Source organism: Glossina fuscipes, unplaced genomic scaffold (assembly GCF_014805625.2).
Source record: "Glossina fuscipes isolate IAEA_lab_2018 unplaced genomic scaffold, Yale_Gfus_2 0, whole genome shotgun sequence".
Classification (NCBI taxonomy): domain Eukaryota; kingdom Metazoa; phylum Arthropoda; class Insecta; order Diptera; family Glossinidae; genus Glossina; species Glossina fuscipes.
Window position 1 is genome coordinate 15,608,991 of NW_023998414.1, and position 21,179 is coordinate 15,630,169.

General features: G+C 35.0%; 1 protein-coding gene and 1 long non-coding RNA gene across 5 annotated transcripts; one reads left to right on the forward strand and one right to left on the reverse strand.

Moving 5' to 3' along the window:
* Positions 1-10,383: 10,383 nt before the first annotated feature.
* Positions 10,384-11,712, reverse strand: LOC119643618. Of its 4 annotated transcripts, none has more exons than XR_005248353.1 (6): positions 11,607-11,712; positions 11,409-11,539; positions 11,070-11,340; positions 10,881-10,969; positions 10,521-10,809; positions 10,384-10,459 (listed from the first exon to the last, which is right to left on the reverse strand). It is a non-coding gene; the product is annotated as an uncharacterized LOC119643618 (long non-coding RNA). The 4 variants fall into 4 exon arrangements; XR_005248354.1 differs by having other exon boundaries at positions 11,031-11,340; XR_005248355.1 differs by having other exon boundaries at positions 10,881-11,337.
* Positions 11,713-12,073: 361 nt separating this feature from the next.
* LOC119637131 (regulator of nonsense transcripts 1 homolog) lies at positions 12,074-17,079 on the forward strand. The gene is made up of 3 exons (XM_038032975.1): positions 12,074-12,661; positions 12,720-16,061; positions 16,120-17,079. The coding sequence occupies exons 1-3, from the start codon at positions 12,461-12,463 to the stop codon at positions 16,186-16,188; spliced, it is 3,612 nt and encodes a 1,203-aa protein (XP_037888903.1). The 5' UTR covers positions 12,074-12,460; the 3' UTR covers positions 16,189-17,079.
* The last annotated feature ends 4,100 nt before the right edge of the window (positions 17,080-21,179 follow it).

The following is a 21,179-nucleotide window of genomic DNA, read 5'->3' on the forward strand; positions in this document are numbered from 1 at the left end:
ATTATGTACATATATATCTTCTGCCTGTATGAATGACGAATCGTAATAAAAAATGCAAAAACGCAAAAATTTTGCTCTATATCTTTGAAGCTCCAACTCAAGCCAACTCAGTGAATGAAAAGAAAAGGACGCATTACTCAAAATTTAATATTCTCTATACAAACGCATATAAATGTAAATAAAATGAACAAATAATTACTGTAAACAATGTTTATTTTATAAACTAAAAGGAATATAAAACAATGTACACGTAAATCGATTAACCGAGAAAACCAGAAACCAAATATATTTAAGATGGCACTTACCCACTACGTTACGCCTACTTAAAGAAGAAGAATCTCTAAACATAGCTGTAAGTTCGTTTAAGCAAACCCTAAGCAATAGCGGCATTTGCTCCTTTAATTGCGAATACGTCACAACCAAATATCGCAATGAGCAAGCATTCACATCAAGTAAACAAATGTTTAGTTCGAGTCGCGGTTAATGAACTTAAGCAGAAATTTACTGTTCCGCTTACACGCGTATTCATATAAATATATATATATATATATAATTGTTCCTCATTAGACGCTTGCCTATTCTACACAACATCAAATTCTTATCACGTCAACGAGAAACGTGAAAAAGTCTTACATAATCGTTACAGAAAACAAAAAAGTTTATTTTGTGACAAGCGGTAAACATGCACCGTCTTAATAGCTCCAGAGAGGAGAAATCCTTGATCAATTGGCGGATTCAAAACATTTTCACAATTTCACAATTTATATATATTAGGCGCGCAAGGGATTACCCGACAAACCTGAACCTGAACTATCACTACTACTAAGTGAAAACAGAAATTGGATTAGCATTAGTATTTTATTTCAAGATGATGTAGGTGATGTGCGGACCTTGATAATAGGGAAGAGTAAGTCATAAACTGTTATTCTCTTAAGGCAGAATTTTTTGTATTCATTGTATTATTCAAAATATTTTGCCAAACATGAGCCAATTTGAGGGTAACGATCATTTCTGTTAGCCATCCTTTTAGCATAAAAATCGCTTGGAGTAAGCTTTAAATTAAAATCGTGTATAGATTGAAACTTGTTATATTTCTCTGGGCTATCTAACTAAGAAGGAGTATACGAAGTGCTTTCACACCGATCGCAGATATTTGCATCTTGCGAATTTCTGGCGTCAGAAATCGAAAAACAAAATCGATATTGTCACAGGCGCTTTTGCCATTTTAAACCGTAGACTGAAACATGTCTAGCAGAGAAACATGTAACGCGAAGATCGAGTAAAAATGAACAGTTAATTGATAGCATAGGAAGAGGAACGCTTTTATATATATAAAGCTATTATATATATTTTTTGTTAATACGTCTAACATCCTTTGTATAGCGATCTTAAATGCTGAAAAATTACGGGCACAAGGAGTATTAAAGGATTAAATGAAATAATTTACAAAATTAAAATTATTCAAGGCGTAGATACTGAAACACAACTGATGTATTATCAAAACGAATTTCTGTGATAAACAAATAACTGAACAAACAACTTAACAAAGGCTCGTATTCGCCACATGGCGAATCGCCGTCACCCACCACTAACATAAAGAGCGGCTTATTATGTCTTTGTATCAAAATTCAATACAGGTTTTGCATCTGCATGTCCTGCTGCATAAAGTGTGCATGCGTATCTCATGTACATTTCCGAAAATTATTTTATACTGCAGTTGCTCAAAAATCAAGTAACTCGACTAAATTATAGCGATATCTTGACTGGCGAAAGGCGGTCATTGCCATTGCAAATTTTAACTAATAGATCAACTAAAATATATTATATATACATACATACATTTTATATTATTACATTGTAGCGAAACTATAAAGCTATTAATACCTGATGCCAAAAAGGCGGAGAAGAAAGTTTCATGCTTGGAAAAAAGATGCCGCCGCATTCTCGCGATGAAGTTCGTGGAGGTTCAGATTTGCTTCGGTGACTAATTCAACTACAAGATAACGATTCAGAGAAAATTGTTGTCCCTTCCCTTCGGTAGATAAAGAAAATAACTAAAATGCCATTGCACTTGAAGAGCTCCGTCATTCTGTCTTCTCAACTTGAAAAGTAAAATTGATTTTCTCCTTCATATCAACAATAGTCTAATAGGCTAATCAATGTAGGGCGGTTACAAAGACTAAGTCGTCAGGAAGGAATGTGGCTACATGTGCACTCAAAGAAACGCTGCAAACATTTTCCTTGTTTGCGCAATATTTGTTTCTGCGTAATTATATAACTAAGCTTTTCATTTAAATGTATATATATATATATATATACATATATATAAAACTAAGCGCATATTTGTTCTAACGGCTAAAGAGTGACCTTACAATGATGCCGCCCTTTGCTTCGTCGAACCTTTACGATAATTTAAATCTTTGTCATTCTATCTTAGACGCACGGATTTTTCTTTTTGTTTTGTTGTCTTTTTATTCGTTCGATTCTTTAATTCATATTATCTATTTTAATTTTGACGAGACCAGATCTTGCAACAAAAGGCAAATGAAGAACATTTTAATTAATGAAATGAAGGATTTACTCTTATTATCTGGTGGTGGGTAAAAAGCAAAACTCTTAAACTATTTTTAAAGCATCCTTACGAACACTTACAGTTAATGAATACACATGCACACGTACGTACATAAATACAAATAAATAAAAAAAAAACCAAGACAGAAACAAAAAAGACCTGATTAGCAGGACTTTATATATAGTATTGGAAGAGAGCCCTTAGCCCCAGTAAAGTAATAATGAAAACACTTAAGTTAGTGTAAAAATAAACTTTTTAGTAGAAAAACAAAAATATTTTGAAAAGCAATAGATGAATAATAATAAGAATTACTTATATAAAATATAAAGTATATACACACAATACATATATAATTAATGAGATAAACAGCACTTTGCTCCTTCGAGATAAAAATAAAAATAACAATAATAATAATAAAAATAAAAGGAGTTAAACAAAAAACAGGATGGAGAGAATTAACTCAGTAAAGGATAAAGATCCAACAAAAATTTAACAGAAAAATATAAACCAAAATTTTAATTACTAGTGTAGTTGAAACGGTTGCAAGGATAAAACCATTTTACAATTATAAGGAATTATTATTAATAATTAATTCAAATTTGACATAGAATAAAATAATTGATTCAAACTTCTAAATAAAAGTATTTTTTTTCTCAATATTTTAACGTTACATTTCGTTAATGGTCATAAAAATAAAACGATATTCTGTAAGCGTATAACACTGTCATTCAATATGTTTCTTTCAAAAAAAAAAAAAAAAAAAAAAAAAAAAAAAAAAACGCAAAGGGGAAGAAGCAAAATCGCCTTTTTCTTTTATGAAGTTTTCTTAGTTTATATCAGACACATGAGTATATTTATTAGTTATACAAACACACATGCATACCGTAAAACTCAATGATGTACTTTTAAGAACAATATTGTAAAAAATACCAAAAAAAAAAACAAACTAAAAATTTAAAAATGAAAAATAAACGAAAAATAAGAAAAATCTTTAATTTACGTTGTATTCATATTAAATAAACTGCTTAGATAAAATACAGCGAAAAAAATATGCTTTATATTTTACCCTTTTTTATTCTAACGGTCCCGTTTGAGTGCAACCCGATAATTACATTGTTTTTTTTTTTTTCGATTTTAAATTTGTTCGATTTGTTCGATCTCCAAATGTGTTTATCTCGATTATTTTTACTTTTACCTGTCGTTACCGGACTCTAATCAGAAGATTCTCCGATATGAGCGCTTTATTCTCGTCTGTTTGTCGCGAGCTAGTGTCACAACATTTATGAAAATTCCTTACTTCACCTTTTTTAGGTTAGAACAGGTTGCAAAAATTACTTACATCCTTTATCCAATCGGTTAGTTCATTATAATAATTCCACCTGCTCTGGAGCCAATTCAAGACGCCTTGTAATGATCGAAACATGCAAACAATTGAACGCAAAGACTTCCATCGTTAAAAGACTCTCGCCCGTAATTACAATGCAACGATTTACACCATTACGAGAAAAATTGCTTTTCTCATCGCAAGTTTCTTTACAGCCATAGAGCCTCTGATCAATTTTATAAATTTATTACTTACTTTTACCCCCTTCGGAAATAAACGAGCAATTCTTTGCAAACTCCAAGCTCACAGCAAATGCGGTAAAAATTATAAGTAAATAATCTCTTGCTAGGTGTTTTTAGCCATATCGTCATTTAGATAAATTTCATTAATTTACTCTTTAATGTTGCTCTTAAATGTTCAATGTATTTATTAACATGTCCGTTGATATGCTAATTTATATGAACTACATAACATAAATCTAAACAGTTTTCCTTTTTCTATTAACACATTCGGCGGAAAAGCGTGTGCAAACAGTCCACCATTGCATGGCCTGCAGGTAGAAAAAAATCCTAAGATCTTACATTACTTTAAACACAGTGATTCGACTTTTTAAGCTACGACCCCCAGAAAAAAAAGAAAAATAAGCCATTCTTTCATTTAAGTTACTTAATTTTTTTTTTTTTTTTGCCAAAAATTGAAATCTCTTTAGTTAATCGAGCTGATGTCAATAATCGATAGAGTGAATCCAAACATAAATTTTGCTCTTATTTTATTTAAAAATATAACATATTTTAAGTATAAATATTCGTAAGCGTGCATAACTCAATCAGCTTCCCATCGTCCTCAAATAGAGAATTGTAGAGAAACTAGTGATATAGTACCTGCACGTTAACATGCTTGCTTTTAGGAAAAAGTATATTGCGTCAGATCAAATATTGCGTACATCACTTATTTCCTCGCGTTTTGGCCTTTTGACGGAAACTAATATGCGCAGCAGAAAATGGGATTATTTATTTGTTCGTTTTTGTAGCCAATGTGGTGTTGTCCTTTGTTGTTACTCGAGAATAACGGCGCAACGGCCAATCACTATATAAAATATTCCGTAACCGACCACGAAACATTTATTTAAAAAAAACTCCCAGTTTTCACGTAACAAATTCTATTAACTCGTTTCTAGCAATAACTTTTACCTTCTTTAAATATTTTTTACAAGGCTGCCATCACCCTAGAATTAAACCATTACTAATCCCTACAAATGATATCGTTTTGACTGATAGAGTATATGACTCGTTATTAACATTGAGGGGATTATATTTTTTTGTGATAAATATTACTCGGAGGTGTGAACATGTGCAAACGAAAGGTAAATCTAAAGAGAGCTGATAAGGCTTAATAGCAGCGGCTATTACGGAATGAAGCACTTTGCCAGGACTGGGTTTACGATAGAAAAACTTCTAAATAACACATGATTTTGTGTGCTGCACTCTGCTTTGTGTTTGTGTAAACTTTTTAATTAAGTGACCTTGAGGCTCACTTTTTATACTGTCATCTATCGGCATGATAAAGCAATTCTTGTGGTACACGCTAAATTCAGATCTACAAAACCTGCAAGAAAAAAGTCCGAAATATTTTACGAATTAGTAAAATACTTTTCAAAGCCCAGATTTTGGATTGGTTGGGTGGACCACATTCGTCGCCACAAACCATTTGTCCGTCTGTTTGCCGTTCAAGTCTTTATCATAGCGGAACACCATTAATTTATACGATTGATGAAAATGGCAAATTGAAACCACCAATCGAAAAAGTTATACCAAGAAATGAAAACTTCAACTTCAACTGAATTGTAACCACGAGAAAATAGAATTTCTCCCGATTCAAAAATATGCGTTTGATCGTATCCTTTTAACTGTTAAGTGTAAAAATATGATTGGCCTACAAGCTAATCTTTTATATTTTCTATGGTAAATTTTGCAGCTGTCAGGTATCAGCCAACTCCACTCATTTACTTTTTTTAGCCATTTAACTAAGTAAAAAACCAGGTTGATTAACAAAAAGTAACATACAGTCATTTATATGTATACACAAAAAAATAGGAAATATACAAGAAAAATTCTAAATACACAGGTATAAAAAGAACAAACTAAATGTAAAAATATAAAAAAAAAAAAAAAAAAATTAACGAAATTGAGGGATTTTTATATTGAAGCGCTGCCAAAGAAAGGAGACTGGAAGGAAGGGAAGTTATATCGCCTTCCCGGGGCTCTTTCTCTTTTTTCGACTTTGGGACCGAGAGTTCGATAGACCGCTGATAAGCGCTTACGACAAACGCCGGGTCTATTATAGCCTTAGCAATCGCTGGCCCAGCATCGTCCTCATCCTCATTGGAATATTGCGCCCTTATGCTTTGCGGTATTTCGACGACCAGCCATCCCCACGTTGACTGCCTTCCCAATGATTTGGTTGAATTCCTCCCCCGACTTATCAGTTTCGCAATATATCTTCAAAGCCTTGTGTGTTCAATCGACATTTCTGGAAATTTAAATCTTCTTTATTTCAATAATTAATTATAAATAGCAAAACGTAAATCTACGAAAACTGTAATCGCTAATCGATAAACTTTGAAAACTATAAAAGCCCCGCAAACGCATCGTGCTCAAGGATAAAGTTAACAGTTTCCAAACCAGAAGTGAAATAAAAGCCCCCTTGAAATTCGCTCAGTAATTTGCCAATAATTTCTTAATAAACCACCATATTTCAAATGTTTATATAAAAATATTAAAAAATTAAAAGACAGCTATCTCTCTACCACGCATAAATCAATCTGTTTATAACTGTCGATGGCAGAAAGGTTTTCCATATACAAAAAACATCCATGGAAACAAGAATTGAAAACTAGAAACACTTGAAACTTTGAATCGATTGTAACCCGAAATATAAACGACTAAGCGACAAGATTGCCAATCGTACAGCATCACATTGGTATGCGTGTAGTATGCAAAGAACAAATTCTTGAAAAAATTTCCTCGTGGCAGAAAGTGCTGTCACAGTAGACGTTACGAAACTTTCTTCTTTCACTTACCTTGTCGAGTATCCGACAGAATTCGCACAATCTCATCCAGCAGCCTAAGATTTGCACTTGTCATTCTCGACTAACAACGCACAAAAATTTTCCAGTAAATTATACAAAAAAGAAAAAAAAAGAAACCAACACACATCAATTTTCTTTGAAAATCAATAATTAAATGACTAAAATATTTGAAAAGTCAAATAATTGGAAGAAGGAACATTGAAAGAAAATGTGATTCGAAAAAAACCTTTTCAAATATCGACACAAGTGTGGTTTTTTCAAAAACCGCAGCAGGTGTCGTTTCATGTCGAGGTTGAATTATGTGCACGATATGCCAGCTAAGAGGTATAGGAAATCTAGAAATCTAGAAATAGATATAACAGAATTTACTTAGCATATCATTTAATATGTTCGTAAGATGACGTAAAAATGTAGAACGACAATGGCAAGTGCATATGATTTTTACTTGGTATCCAACTTCAAATGAAAGATGGCATAGTTTCATGACATTCTGGCCATTAGTTTACAAACTACAGTTGCTTTAGTGACTATATAGACGAAGTTCAGAATTTTTCCATTGTTTTACCAAAACGCGGCCGAGGTCACTCAAACAACACTACGATATGGATTTGCCAAATGTGGCGACATCTGTTTGTCATGGTACGAATTTAATGTCTGAAATCTCATATGCGTTGGAAACATTTGAAAAAGTAGTCAAAAGAAGAAGACACAAAAGTGTTTAAAGATCAAGCAAAAGTGGGTTTTTACGTCGAGGTCGCCAATGTAGAGTGGTTATAATAAACAATTAATCATGACCATTGTTCTCATGCCTTGATATGTGAAACACACACAAAACAAAACAATTTAACGTGCTGTTTTCGCCTTTCAACTCGAATGAAGACGTCTTCACCAGGATTCATTACACACTATTTATTTAAAATGAAACGGACGCTATATTTTTGTTTATTGGGCCGTATTTCAGTAGCTGCCAATTCTGACGCACTGCCACTGCTTTCCTACTGACACAGTAGTAGTAAGCAGAGTCGTCGCTTAGCCCGGTTAACTTTCTCACCACGTTACGTATTGTCTGACTAATTGTCCTAGCTCTCCGACCCTCTTGTGATCATCAATTATCTCAGTTAGCTTCTCACGCCAGTTTGCTAACCGTTTGGAGGAAAATTGGTGCAATATGAATTAATCAACTTTTCTCCATTTTCCTGGCAGCAATACAAGACCGTGTCAAAAGAATGAAACTGGTTTGGCTGTGATCTAATCATTGCCCCATTTCCGAACTACAGCAGTTCGAAACCGCGTGGCATCCGAACAATGCTGCATCGTACTGAACAAGTAATAATCAAAGGGCGCTATGCATGGTGAGTACGCTGAGTGCGGCAAAACCTCCCATTCGGAGCACAACAGTATGCTTGACAATTCTTGCAAGCGTTTCCATGCAGGAGAATGACTTTGCGTCGGTTAGCCGCTATTGCTGGTCTTTTTTGCAATAATACCTTATTCAATTTATTCAAACGATGTCGGTTCACATCTGCAGTAACAGTTTCATTCGCTTTTAACAATTAATAATACATTACACTTTATTGGTCTCACCCTATGCATAGCAAAACTACGTGGCCGTGAATATTTTGCCGCTGAGTTGATATGGATTATTTCGATGAAATAATCCATGCCTTTTAGCGTTTGCGTCATAGTAGATCCAACTTTCAACGACGGTCACATTGCTTTACTCAAAAGCGAGCAACATCCCCATTAGATTTCGGCAACAGATTTCCTTAAATCAAATAACAAATGCAATGAATATCGAAAATACGATTTTGAGCGTCTCAAGATTAGCGTCTGTGTATGTTGAATAAACCAACAATACTATGCAAAGAACTGTTATCTTATGTAGAGAAGAGGTAAAATCGTCGAATTTAACTGTTGCGTACATTGATACCTCCCATTATTTTATCGTCGCTATAAATTTCTCTTGATCTCGCTTAAAGGTGAAGGATAAATTTTATCCTGTTCACTTTTTCATGATAATTTTTATTGCAATAAGCTTTTTAATAATATTTGCCATTAGCCCGCAATCTCAGTACTATAAAAATATCCCACCTTATGCAAATATTCTACTCCATTATCTTTAGTTGAGTATCTTGCCTACAAAACATGACTTTTGTACGTTTACACATTATTTGCTGCGAGCAAATATGGACAACGGCAATTTACGATTCAATAGCGCAATAGTTTATTAATTTTATATATTTTATTAATATATCATATTAATATTATTAAATTTGAACCTCCCGCATAATAATTTGCATTGACAAGCAAAACAGTGCTATGTTTTTCATAACCAAGTAAAATCATATGGTTAATGTCTCAAACACCATATAATCTTTAAATAATCGTTTAAATTTTTATTCAAAAAAAATGTACGAATTAAAGCATATTGGGGCTTATTTCTACAAGGTAAAATAAAAGTATTTTTGCTTTAGTAATCGTATTTTCTTCAAGAAATCACTTTGCAAGGACATTTTTCACTTCTACTACCCTTACGTTTTCTTAATGTTTATGTAAACAAAATGTAATCATGCGGTTTTGTTTTAGTAATGTAACGCAAGCTCTTTGATTACCTGGGAAGTAATCATATAAGCAAGCAACTATCGTCGTGATTGTCATCCGGCTTTTCTTCTTTTTTTTTTTTTTTTGGAAGACAATCCAAGAGGCTAACCATGCACTATTGTCGCCAGCTTTCCAGCACTTTCCTTCAAATTTTCAATTCCAATGCCTTCATAACGGAGAGAGGCGTAAGACATGAGAGGCAATGAGAGACGTTTATTTGTTTTGCATAAACACACTGCACATGGCAGACAATAACAAGAATGCAAAATGAAATGAACAGAAAACTATGCAGAATGGAGGATTTCAATTTTTAAGTTTTTGATTGCAGAAAATTTAATTAAATATTCATTTTTAAAGATTTTGCATAAAAAAGTAAATGTTAACAGTTCTCTTATAATATATTGTTAGCGATTAGTTCATATAAATAATGTCTTCCACATCATTATATTAAATTTTCTCTTCCATTACTGTATCTCAAATCTTTTGTCATTTTATTTTCACATATGAACAACCAAAAAGAAGAGCCAGTGTATAAAAAAATTTTGCTGTTAATCAAAACAGGGGGTAAGATTTTCAGTATTTATTTAATTTTTATGTAAAAATTGCTTATATTTGTACGACTGTTACGTTTATAAGTTTCTTGCCAGCAACCCTCTAACTTGTTCATCCAACCGCCGCACTTGCGGTGTCTCCACACAAACATCAACACTATCATCTTCATAGATCGCCTGGAGTGTTGGAGAATTTAAATGATCTCCTCCCCCTTTCTTGTGGATGCGAACGTTGTACAGCACAACACAAACGTTTGCAATTCTTCCCAGCTTCTTTGGGCTGTAGCAGCTCTTTCGCTCTTCGTGTAGAATACGCCAGCGGCCTAGAGAAAGGTACAAAAATTGTGATTAGATTTTCGAAATAGTAAATACTATAATACTAACCTTTTACTTTATACACATCAAAGCATCTTCTCACGGTGTTCCTCGCCTTGCAATGAAGTTCGTTGTAGCTTTTTTTAGGGGATCCGCCAAACTATGTTAAGATGTTGTTAGCCAAAGCTCTAGGACGTATACCCTATCATCCAAAAAAAAAAACTTGGAAAGATGTGGATTTTACCGAGCAGCCAAAAGCATTGACCGTTCTAATGGTTTTCCACGTAAGCTGTTTCGGCGGAGTGCCTCAACACATGCGACTCATGTCACTTCATGGTCGCAAAAGGAAAAAAAAGTGCTGTATATATGCAAAAAAAAAGAAGTTATTAATACACAAATATTTAGATTACTTAGTACCATTCCGTTTACCCTGGGTTAGCCTTTCCGATTAATGAAAATTGCTTCATTTTCCGCTAGCTTCGAAAAGCATATATGCGTTCCATCGATGCATCTAATCACTGTAATGAATAATGAAAATATTATAAACGCCATTTATTGTAAGACGAAAAGTTCAATAACTTGTCGCCTGGGGCACGAAATTTCTGGTAAGACCACAACCTTGTGTCCGCGTTTGCGGTCCATTGGATCCACACCGCACAAAGTCTTATGTCCAATTCTTGTGACGCCTCTGATACACCGATTGATGACGTGTCTCGTGTAGCACTTACGCTATGGTCCCTGCAGACCAGCCGTTGCTAATCTCTTGAAGCCAAGAACTACAACCTGGTGGCTAAGCGTAACACCGGCGGTGTATATGTACCCCTCTACCACCACCCATACCAATTTTTCTCATGAAATAGTGACAAGCAGCTTTGAAAACACCGAACTTCTGCAAAAATGTGCATAGAATAATAGAACATGTGTTTGTTTATACGGTGATTGTAAATATTTACTTACCCGTTTTGAGGTAGCGATATGCCTTCAAAACCTTTCTCGACTATCTCATGGTGATCCTTTCTGTTGCGTTGCCGCTGTCATTGCTCTCTTCTTCAATGAACGAGCATATAAGGAAGTTAAGATACATTGTGCTAAAATGTACTTATTGGTTAACATTGCTTAATTTAGTTTGATATTTTAAAAAAAAATTGTAATTACTTTTGCCAAATTGTTTTTTTTCTTCAAAATTCAAATAATTTTTAATTTTCTTTAAATTTATTTAAGTTTTTAAATTGATAATTCACTTTCTAACAGCTGTTTATACTTCTTTTTTACAGCTATTTTTCTGCAAACGCAACTCTAAAAAAGATTTGTGGTAACTTTGCTTGGCTTCCCATCAATTCTACTGCAAATTTATTTTCAGCGATAGCAATTTTGTTGCCGCCAAATTTGACGTAATTCAGAGAGCGCATTTTGCGACAATCGCTAATAAATTTGCGAATTTTTTGTTTTTATCGATGATTGTCGCCTGCTTCGTTGTCACCTGCTTACATGATTGCCCCACAGACTTAATTAATATGTAGTGTCATTTGCATACAAATATTTGTACATCACCCTATGCTAAATAGTGCCATTTACAGAATTGTTACTAATCGCCTACTTCTGGCAGCACTCTCGTAACACAAAGCAACGAAGCTGGTAAAAGACGAGTAAATTTTATTTCGCACATTAAAATTTTTTTGTTTTTCATAAAGGTGGACGGGAATTTTTCAAATTTGAATAACTTCAAAAATTTCTAGACGAAGTGACCTGTGACTTAATAAGCATTTGAATAAGTTTTCAAATAATTTCAGAGTAGAACGAACAACCTAAACTGAGAACAATAAAAATTCCTATATTTGTGCGCTGCATCAAAAAAAGAAATAACGTGTATTAGCAGATAACAAAAACAAAAAAAAAAAAAAAAGAAAAAAAAAACGAAAAGACGGTGGATTCGTCACTTATTATAAAAACGATTTTCTGGTCTTGATTCTTTTTTTTTGCGATTTTCATTGGCGAATAGATATTTCACAATGTCAGTAGATGCCTACGGCCCAAGTTCTCAGACTTTAACATTTTTGGATACGGAAGAGAATGATTTGATCGGCGGCGCGGACACGCAAGCATCGGATTTTGATTACCGCGATTTAACCTTGGCCTCTCAAACACAAACGCAGGCATCACAATTGGATGGTGGATTTTCAAGCGCTACGGCTGCTAGTATTGCTGGCCAGGTGAATATAAAAAACGTTTTCAAAAAATTTATAAGTACAATTTTCATATTCCATTTAGACGTTTGGCCGCAAATTGGACTTGCATTCAAAACTAAATGGCTCAACAGATCTGCAGTTTGAAGAGGAGGACGATGAGGAAAATACTTTGCTAACGGTTAATGAATTACCATCTCATGCCTGCAAATACTGTGGCATACATGATCCGAGCACTGTGGTTATGTGCAATAATTGCAAGAAATGGTTTTGTAATGGTCGCGGTAGCACTTCTGGCTCTCATATTGTCAATCATTTGGTAAGAGCTAAGCATCGTGAAGTCACCCTACATTCGGAGGGACCCTTAGGAGAGACGGTTCTGGAATGTTATTCTTGTGGCGTAAAAAACGTATTTGTGTTGGGCTTTATACCTGCTAAGGCGGACTCGGTTGTTGTGTTGCTTTGCCGTCAGCCTTGTGCTGCCCAAAATTCCTTAAAGGACATGAACTGGGATCAAGATCAATGGAAGCCGTTAATATCAGATCGCTCTTTTTTACCATGGCTAGTAAAAATACCCACTGAACAAGAGCAGCTTAGGGCTCGCCAAATAACAGCTGCTCAAATTAATAAATTGGAAGAATTATGGAAAGAAAATATTGAAGCAACGTTTCAAGATCTAGAAAAACCTGGAATTGACACCGAACCAGCGCAAGTGTTGTTACGTTATGAAGATGGATATCAATATGAAAAAATTTTTGCCCCATTGGTTATGCTAGAAGCGGAATATGATAAAAAATTAAAAGAATCTCAGACTCAGGAAGGTATTGAGGTGCGCTGGGATGTCGGACTTAACAAGAAAACTATCGCTTATTTTACATTAGCTAAAACTGATTCTGATATGAAACTTATGCATGGAGATGAGTTACGCTTGCGTTATGTTGGGGATTTACACAAAAAGTGGAAAGCCATTGGTCACGTAATCAAAGTTCCAGATAATTATGGCGAAGATGTTGGACTCGAATTAAAATCATCGGCTGGTGCCCCTATTCAATGCACTTCAAATTTTGCTGTCGATTTTATTTGGAAATGTACCTCATTCGACCGTATGTTACGTGCCCTTAAGGTATTTGCAATGGATCGCAAATCCGTATCGAACTATATTTATGCCCGCCTTTTGGGCCATGGACGCAATGATGGCACTGATGATGTAGTATTTCGAGGTCCTGCCCCCAAACAATATAGTGCTCCGAATTTGCCAGATTTGAATCGCTCACAGGTGTACGCCGTTAAGCATGCATTACAACGCCCTCTTAGTCTTATCCAGGGTCCCCCTGGAACTGGCAAAACAGTTACTTCTGCTACAATTGTTTACCAGCTGGTTAAACAGCATGGCGGCACCGTTTTAGTTTGCGCTCCGAGTAACACGGCTGTCGATCAATTGACCGAAAAAATACATCGCACTAATCTGAAAGTTGTGCGCGTTTGCGCCAAATCTCGTGAAGCAATTGATAGCCCTGTTAGCTTTCTCGCGTTACACAATCAAATACGCAACATGGACACAAATATTGAATTGAAAAAATTGCAACAACTGAAAGATGAAACTGGTGAACTGAGCTCAGCTGATGAGAAGCGTTACCGTGCTCTAAAACGCAATGCCGAAAATCAATTGCTGGAAGCTGCCGATGTTATCTGCTGCACTTGCGTTGGAGCTGGTGACGCGCGGTTGACACGTATCCCATTTACTTCTATACTAATTGATGAATCCATGCAGTCTACGGAGCCTGAATGTATGGTTCCGGTAGTTTTGGGAGCCAAACAATTGATTTTAGTAGGCGATCATTGCCAATTAGGCCCAGTAGTTATGTGCAAAAAAGCGGCACGCGCTGGACTCTCGCAGAGTTTGTTTGAACGTTTAGTAGTTTTGGGAATAAGACCTTTTCGGTTGGAAGTACAATACCGTATGCATCCGGAACTCTCAATGTTCCCCTCCAACTTTTTCTATGAGGGCTCTTTGCAGAACGGGGTATGCGCTGAGGATCGAAAATTAAAAATTGACTTTCCCTGGCCTCAGCCAGATCGTCCCATGTTTTTCTTGGTCACTCAAGGTCAGGAAGAAATAGCCGGCTCCGGTACTTCCTACTTAAATCGTACAGAAGCTGCCAATGTTGAAAAAATTACAACACGTTTTCTTAAGGCTGGCGTCAAGCCTGAACAAATTGGCATCATTACACCCTACGAAGGACAAAGAGCCTACCTGGTTCAATACATGCAATATCAAGGTAGTTTACATTCAAAACTCTATCAGGAAATTGAGATTGCAAGTGTAGACGCTTTTCAGGGCCGTGAAAAAGACATCATTATTATGTCATGTGTCCGCTCCAATGAAAGACAAGGAATTGGCTTCCTAAACGATCCTCGCCGCTTAAATGTCGCTTTGACGCGTTCAAAGTATGGCACTATTATTGTTGGAAATCCAAAAGTTTTATCTAAGCAACCACTGTGGAATCATTTGTTAAATTTTTACAAGGATCGGAAGGTTTTGGTTGAGGGTTCCTTAAACAATCTTCGAGAATCACTAATACAATTTCAAAAACCTAAAAAACTCGTCAATACACTCAATATGGGAGCTCATTTCATGAGCACTATGATGGCTGATGCCCGAGAAGTTATGATACCTGGTTCCATATACGATCGTTCGGGACAATTTGGTTATACTGGTTCCACCAGCTCAAACAATTATGGCGGTCTTGGCTTCGGCAGTAATCTAATTGGCGGAAACAACTCTGCTTTCGGCTTTACCAACCAAACATCCATGCACTCGCTGGCTACAAGCCACACGGCTGGTATAAATAATTTTTTGCACCAATCGAACAATATGTATGGAGGAAATGCGGCATCTTCTACGAATAATCAACAAGGGAATCATATGCAACATCGTCATGATGCCATAAGCTACATATCGACTGAAAGAGTACAGGCAGCTATGAATAACATGCCGGTTCCTGTCGGCATGTTTATGAATATGAGCAACATACCACCTCGTTTTTACAATCAACATCAGCAGGCTATACAAGCAGCTGCTAAACAGGGGCGTCGAACTGGAGGTTTCACTGGCAATTCAGGCGGCGGTAGAGGTATGAATTCAAATAATAACGGATCAATTGGCAATGATGCTGCTATGATTAGAGCTCCCGGAAAAGGTCGCAGTTCTGCTAATAATCTGATTAACGTCAACGAGGTTGGAGTAAGCGGTATCGGCACCGATTCACAATCAGCTTCCCAATCGGCGCCAATCTTCACACAGAAAAATATGTCTCAACAAATGAGCCAAACTGCTTTTCCAGGCTTATCGCAACAACCCGAATTGTCACAAGATTTTGGCCAAATATCTCAAATGGACGGCATATTGTCGCAAGATTTCGGGACGGTACGTAGTCTCATTAAAGTAAGGTAACAAATATTTTAATTTTCTTTTATTATGCAAGGATGCACTTAACAGTGATCGCCTCAATTTGGGTCTTAACACCCAGAGTCAATTCTCGCAACCCTATTGATAGACAATAGTTAACGGTTACTGATCTTACAGCAGCAGCAGCAGCAACAGCAGTAAAAGCAGCAGCAAACTTAAGCAATTTCAGAAGCAACAAACAAAACAACAAATCTCAAAAAAAAAACCACAAACATCTTTGAAAATCTTAAGAAGAAACAAAAAAAGATCGAACGAAATAGAAAATCCCGGCGCACACACACACAAAACTCTCAAGTAAACATTGCTGCCGTAGCAGCAAAAGCTACTGGATTAACAAATGGAGCAACCAAGTGCAAGACGTTAAATTGTATTGTTTGACTAGAGAAGAAGAAGAGCAAGCAATTGCAATTCGTATTCAATGATGATTGAAACAAAACAAAATGTTCATTAAAATGCGATTGCGGTGCAGTGGCCTATAAGACATTACACAAAAGACGCAACCAGAGACGCTTTGAGGACATGTACCGCGACATTCTATTTGAAATGAAAAACCTGTGTGCTTCCATGGGAAAGATAAATGAAACAAAATTAACTAAGATACACTAAAACCACAACAAGGATAATCAGCAATGCTAGAAACACGTTTGAAGAAAATAATACCGGCAACAGAAATGCAGTGCAAATCACCACAAAGGCCGTGAAGAAACGAAGAACACGAATCTTTTTCAGTTTTTCTAAAATAACGATCAGCGGCATTAGCTCATTTGAGAGAGCATTTTTCAAAAAATGTTACTGATCTTCACACTAAAACAAGCACGTGCATCCAATCGCTTGACTGTGATTGTTTTTAAACTATACCATGTCTAGAGGGAAAATTATAGAAACGTAGCATTTGTTGACCTTGTTTGTTGTAATCAAAACACAACAATTTAAAAATTTCTTTCGTTCTAATTTTAACATACGCGCATATATATATATATGTATATATATGTATGTATGTATATATATATATATATATATATATTAAACATTTTTTTTATAACTTCAACAGATTTTTAATTTCACTTTTGTTTTATATGTGAACTGAATGGAAAATAATTGTGGGCTTCTTTATATATATTAACTCACATACACAAGTTATGGGAACATTTATGAAAACCGAATGAATAATAATTTTACATTTTTCAATTTATAGCTTGTTTTGTATATTTCGTGCAAATTAAGTTCTTTGAAACGCAAAACGCATAAAATAAATCTGCTTTTCTTTATTTCAATAATTTGTCTTATTCTTGATTTAATTATTGTAAATAAAAACTTATTTTTTGTTTTAAAAAAAAAATTATATTCGAATAAACTAAATACTAATTTAATAAGCTTTCATTTTTTTGCAACTAACCTAATTTGGACAGCAAAACCGAGGACTCTTCGCAAGTCCACACGCCACATGGCAATATAAAAAATGATTTTGTGTAGTTAGTTATCAATTAAAATTAGTATTTAATTTATTTTAAAATATTTAAACAAAACGCTACCTTTTGTATTTGTACTTAAGTTTTTGCTTTTTCCTAACTCACTTTGGACAATTTTTTTAATTAATGGACAATCTCTATTCCTATTATCCTAATTAGTCTCTCTCTTCTTCTATTTCCTTCTTTTTCTTCTCTTCCTACAATATGTGAACTTCGAAGTCGAAGGCAAATAGAAGAGAACAAGCATGCATTGAGATTTCTAACCTCCTAACATTACAGCACGATTGAAAAATTTTTGATTGGATGGAAGGAAAAGCAATAGAGTTACAATATTCTAAGAAGATATTAAACAAACATATTTTTATTTATTGAAAAATATAAAAATATAATGTTATTTCCGTTGGGCATCTCCAAGCACCTCTAGAAAAGCTATAGCCAGCTATAGCTACACGGGCAAACTTGAAAAATATTAATTTTCCTGTGCTTGGCGAATATTTGAATGAAAACGTTCTCAATTTACTTATTGAAATTCCTCCCCGTGTTTTACCAGATAACATCACTTTGCACAGGACCTGGAAAAAAATTTTAATGAAATGACTGAAAAGAATTGCAATTGCGCTGCATGCCGTTTAGAAGTGTCGTACTAAGCGTCGTCTGAAATGCGCTCAAAGTTTTAAAATGTTTTGTAGAATGCTCCTTAATTATGATTTAAGTTTATTCACATGTGTTCAAACATTCCTTTTCCATGCTTTTTCCCCGAAGGTTTTATGCTGAAAATTACGGTTTTTACTGCATCTGCAAAAGCATAATTCTTTAGCGGAATTCCAAGATCTCAATTTCTTGGTAAGAGCACTGCCATCTTGTGCATTGCTTCCCGCACTATCCGTAACCATTCAACGGACGTTTTGATAAAGCTACGCGAGTGTATTTTAATTTCAAAGCCTTTCCCTTCCCTAAAGGGAAGTTAGAAATCAGCTGCGGGCTTTAATTGATACCGAAAGCCAAGCAGCCGTGCGCTTGGAGAAAAAACTCAACTCATTTCTTTGAGACAATTACATTTTTCGTCGTGTCCTAGGAACTTCGGAACATAACTTAAGTTGATAAAAAAAATGTCTTCCCCCTGAGAAATTTGAACCAGTTTGAAAAATATTAATCCGCCAGGCAAAGCAAATCCATTGTTCATTTATACTGACTAGGTATTTTGGTTTAACTCTGTTTTTGGCCCGGTTAATATTGATACAGGACCGAGAATCGAGCGTACGGTGCGATTGGGTTTTGGAATAAGGTGTCATCCTTATCAAATTGGGCCTCCCATTCTGAGCAAGTGCAAGCGAATATTTTCTGTTATTGTCGGTGTATGTATAACAAAATAACCCAAAGAAGAGGAAGAAAAGTAAATAACTTAACAAACCAAATATAAAAGTGGGAAAAGAACTTGATGAAAAAATTGAGCTCAATTAAACAAAAATGTAAAAGAAAGTTTAATAAACTTGATGAAATAAATATAAGGCATAGCCCATTTCAACTGTTTAATCCTTTTTTTCATAATAGTTGTCTGTCTTGATTGGTATTTATATGTTGGATGTTAAATTTGCCGGACCACACAATGCTTAATAAACAAGCCCTAAATAGGCTTTCTGCACATTTGGAGAATAATTTTTCAATAGTTTCCACATTTTGTCGTTCGCACAAACTTTTTCCTCAACTTCATCATATTCAAGGGAAAAATTTTGTAGCACCAAAAGCATCAAAGTAATTATTTAATTTTATCAGTCTTGCAATTTCGAAATTCTGAGATTAAGTAATCCTCGTATTATGTCCGTTGACTTTATCAAATATGTGCTTATATAACGACGCTTAACTTTACTTACCCTTTAAAAAGAAAGCTCGTTAGCTGTTTTGTTTTCGAGCTAATATATGGCATTTTACGATCAATATCATCGATTCAAACTGAAAGCAAATTCGAAATCGAGTTTGCACGATAACGGCAGTGATAAGGTAAGCTGTCTCCAGGTTAAGAAATGCTTATAAGATGCACTCATTTTTTATATTCTTCTTTTTACTCGTGTCACAAGACAAGACAAGTTGCACGAAAGACGTGGTAGACAATGAAAGAATAAGTAAAATCGGTAAAAGGCAAATCGGGTAAGAGCGACTTCGCCTAATACAGTTATTCACTCGTTCTAGTAATAAGGAGAGGATCCCCAAAATGTCACACGGCGTGATCGAAATTTAGCAAACCTTCAGACTTTCCTTTCATGCATGCAAGGGTTACCAAGTGTTTCGTGGCAGCCTCTATACATGTCTAAAAAATAGATTATTTATATGGTCCGAATTCCCTGCTGATCCGAATCGTTTTCTATAGCGTCCGTTCTTAGGTGAAAACACACATGTCAGTATACCAAATTTCGTCAGTATATCCCAAAATCTGTACAAAAACGAAAAAAACCAGCAGCGTCCCCACCCAACACTATACCGCATCGAAATTTCATTCTTCTTTCAAAAATTTTTAATGCACGTAACTGAAATTTTGCCACATTTGCCGCCTTTACGTGGTGTGATTTTGTATCTCTGACATCAACTTTACCATAATTCGTTAATTACTTTTACAGTAGAGCAATTGTACTCGTATAGTCGTATGATCGCGTTTCGCGTTAGTTATTAGGCAGTTACAAGATTCGAAGATTGAAAGAAAGCCATGCTTGCATTGACCAATCGAAGAAGGCTTACAATAACTTTTGCCTAGAAACGTGAAATGCGATCTGGATTAAAGTAAAAGGTTAAATGAATTTAAACACAAGCTTTTTACTCCGCTGGAATGCTGCTTTCTTTATTTTTTTCATAATTTTTTCTTCTTTTCGATGGTTACTCTTATGACAATAATAGGTTCGATGAGCATCTTCCGTATAAATACAATTAAGAGTGATAGGGGAGCGGTTCAGTATAAGGTGGTAGTAGAGAGTGATGAGATTGTTTGAATTGTGTGCGAGTGTAAGAGAAAGAGAGTGAGAGTAGTGTGTGAAAGGAGGTGAAAATGAGAATGATGAGGTAAATACAGTTGCAAGGGAGAATAAGTGAAGGGGGAAAGTGAAAGGAAAAGAATGAAATAGGAATAGTATTGATAGAGAAGAAAGTAAGTAAGTTCGAGAATATTGCATAAAAGTAAAAGTGTAGAAATCCAAGGCATTTATAGAGACGTTAAATAGGTAGATAGCACAGTTAGGAAATAAATAATATGTTGGCTGTTGATTCTGATTGATGTCCTGTCCTGCATGAGCTGTTTGTTGATGAGATAACGGGTTTACAAGCACAATGTTTGTTATTTTATGCGGGTATATAGACTTAATTAGGATGTAATAACAATTATTTTTATACCTGAGAACAATTTTCGATTATGCTTTTTGTTGTATTTGTTTTTATGGTAATTGCAACATAATGGGCCATATAAAAAATGGTGACTAAAAATAAAAGATGTGCAGCAAAATAAATTTTTGAGAAACATTTTATGAGATACGAAAAAAAAAAAAAAATAAACATTTACTCGAAAATATATATATGCACGAAGCAATGGAAAACAACTGACGACGTTATAATAATAATTTCTTCG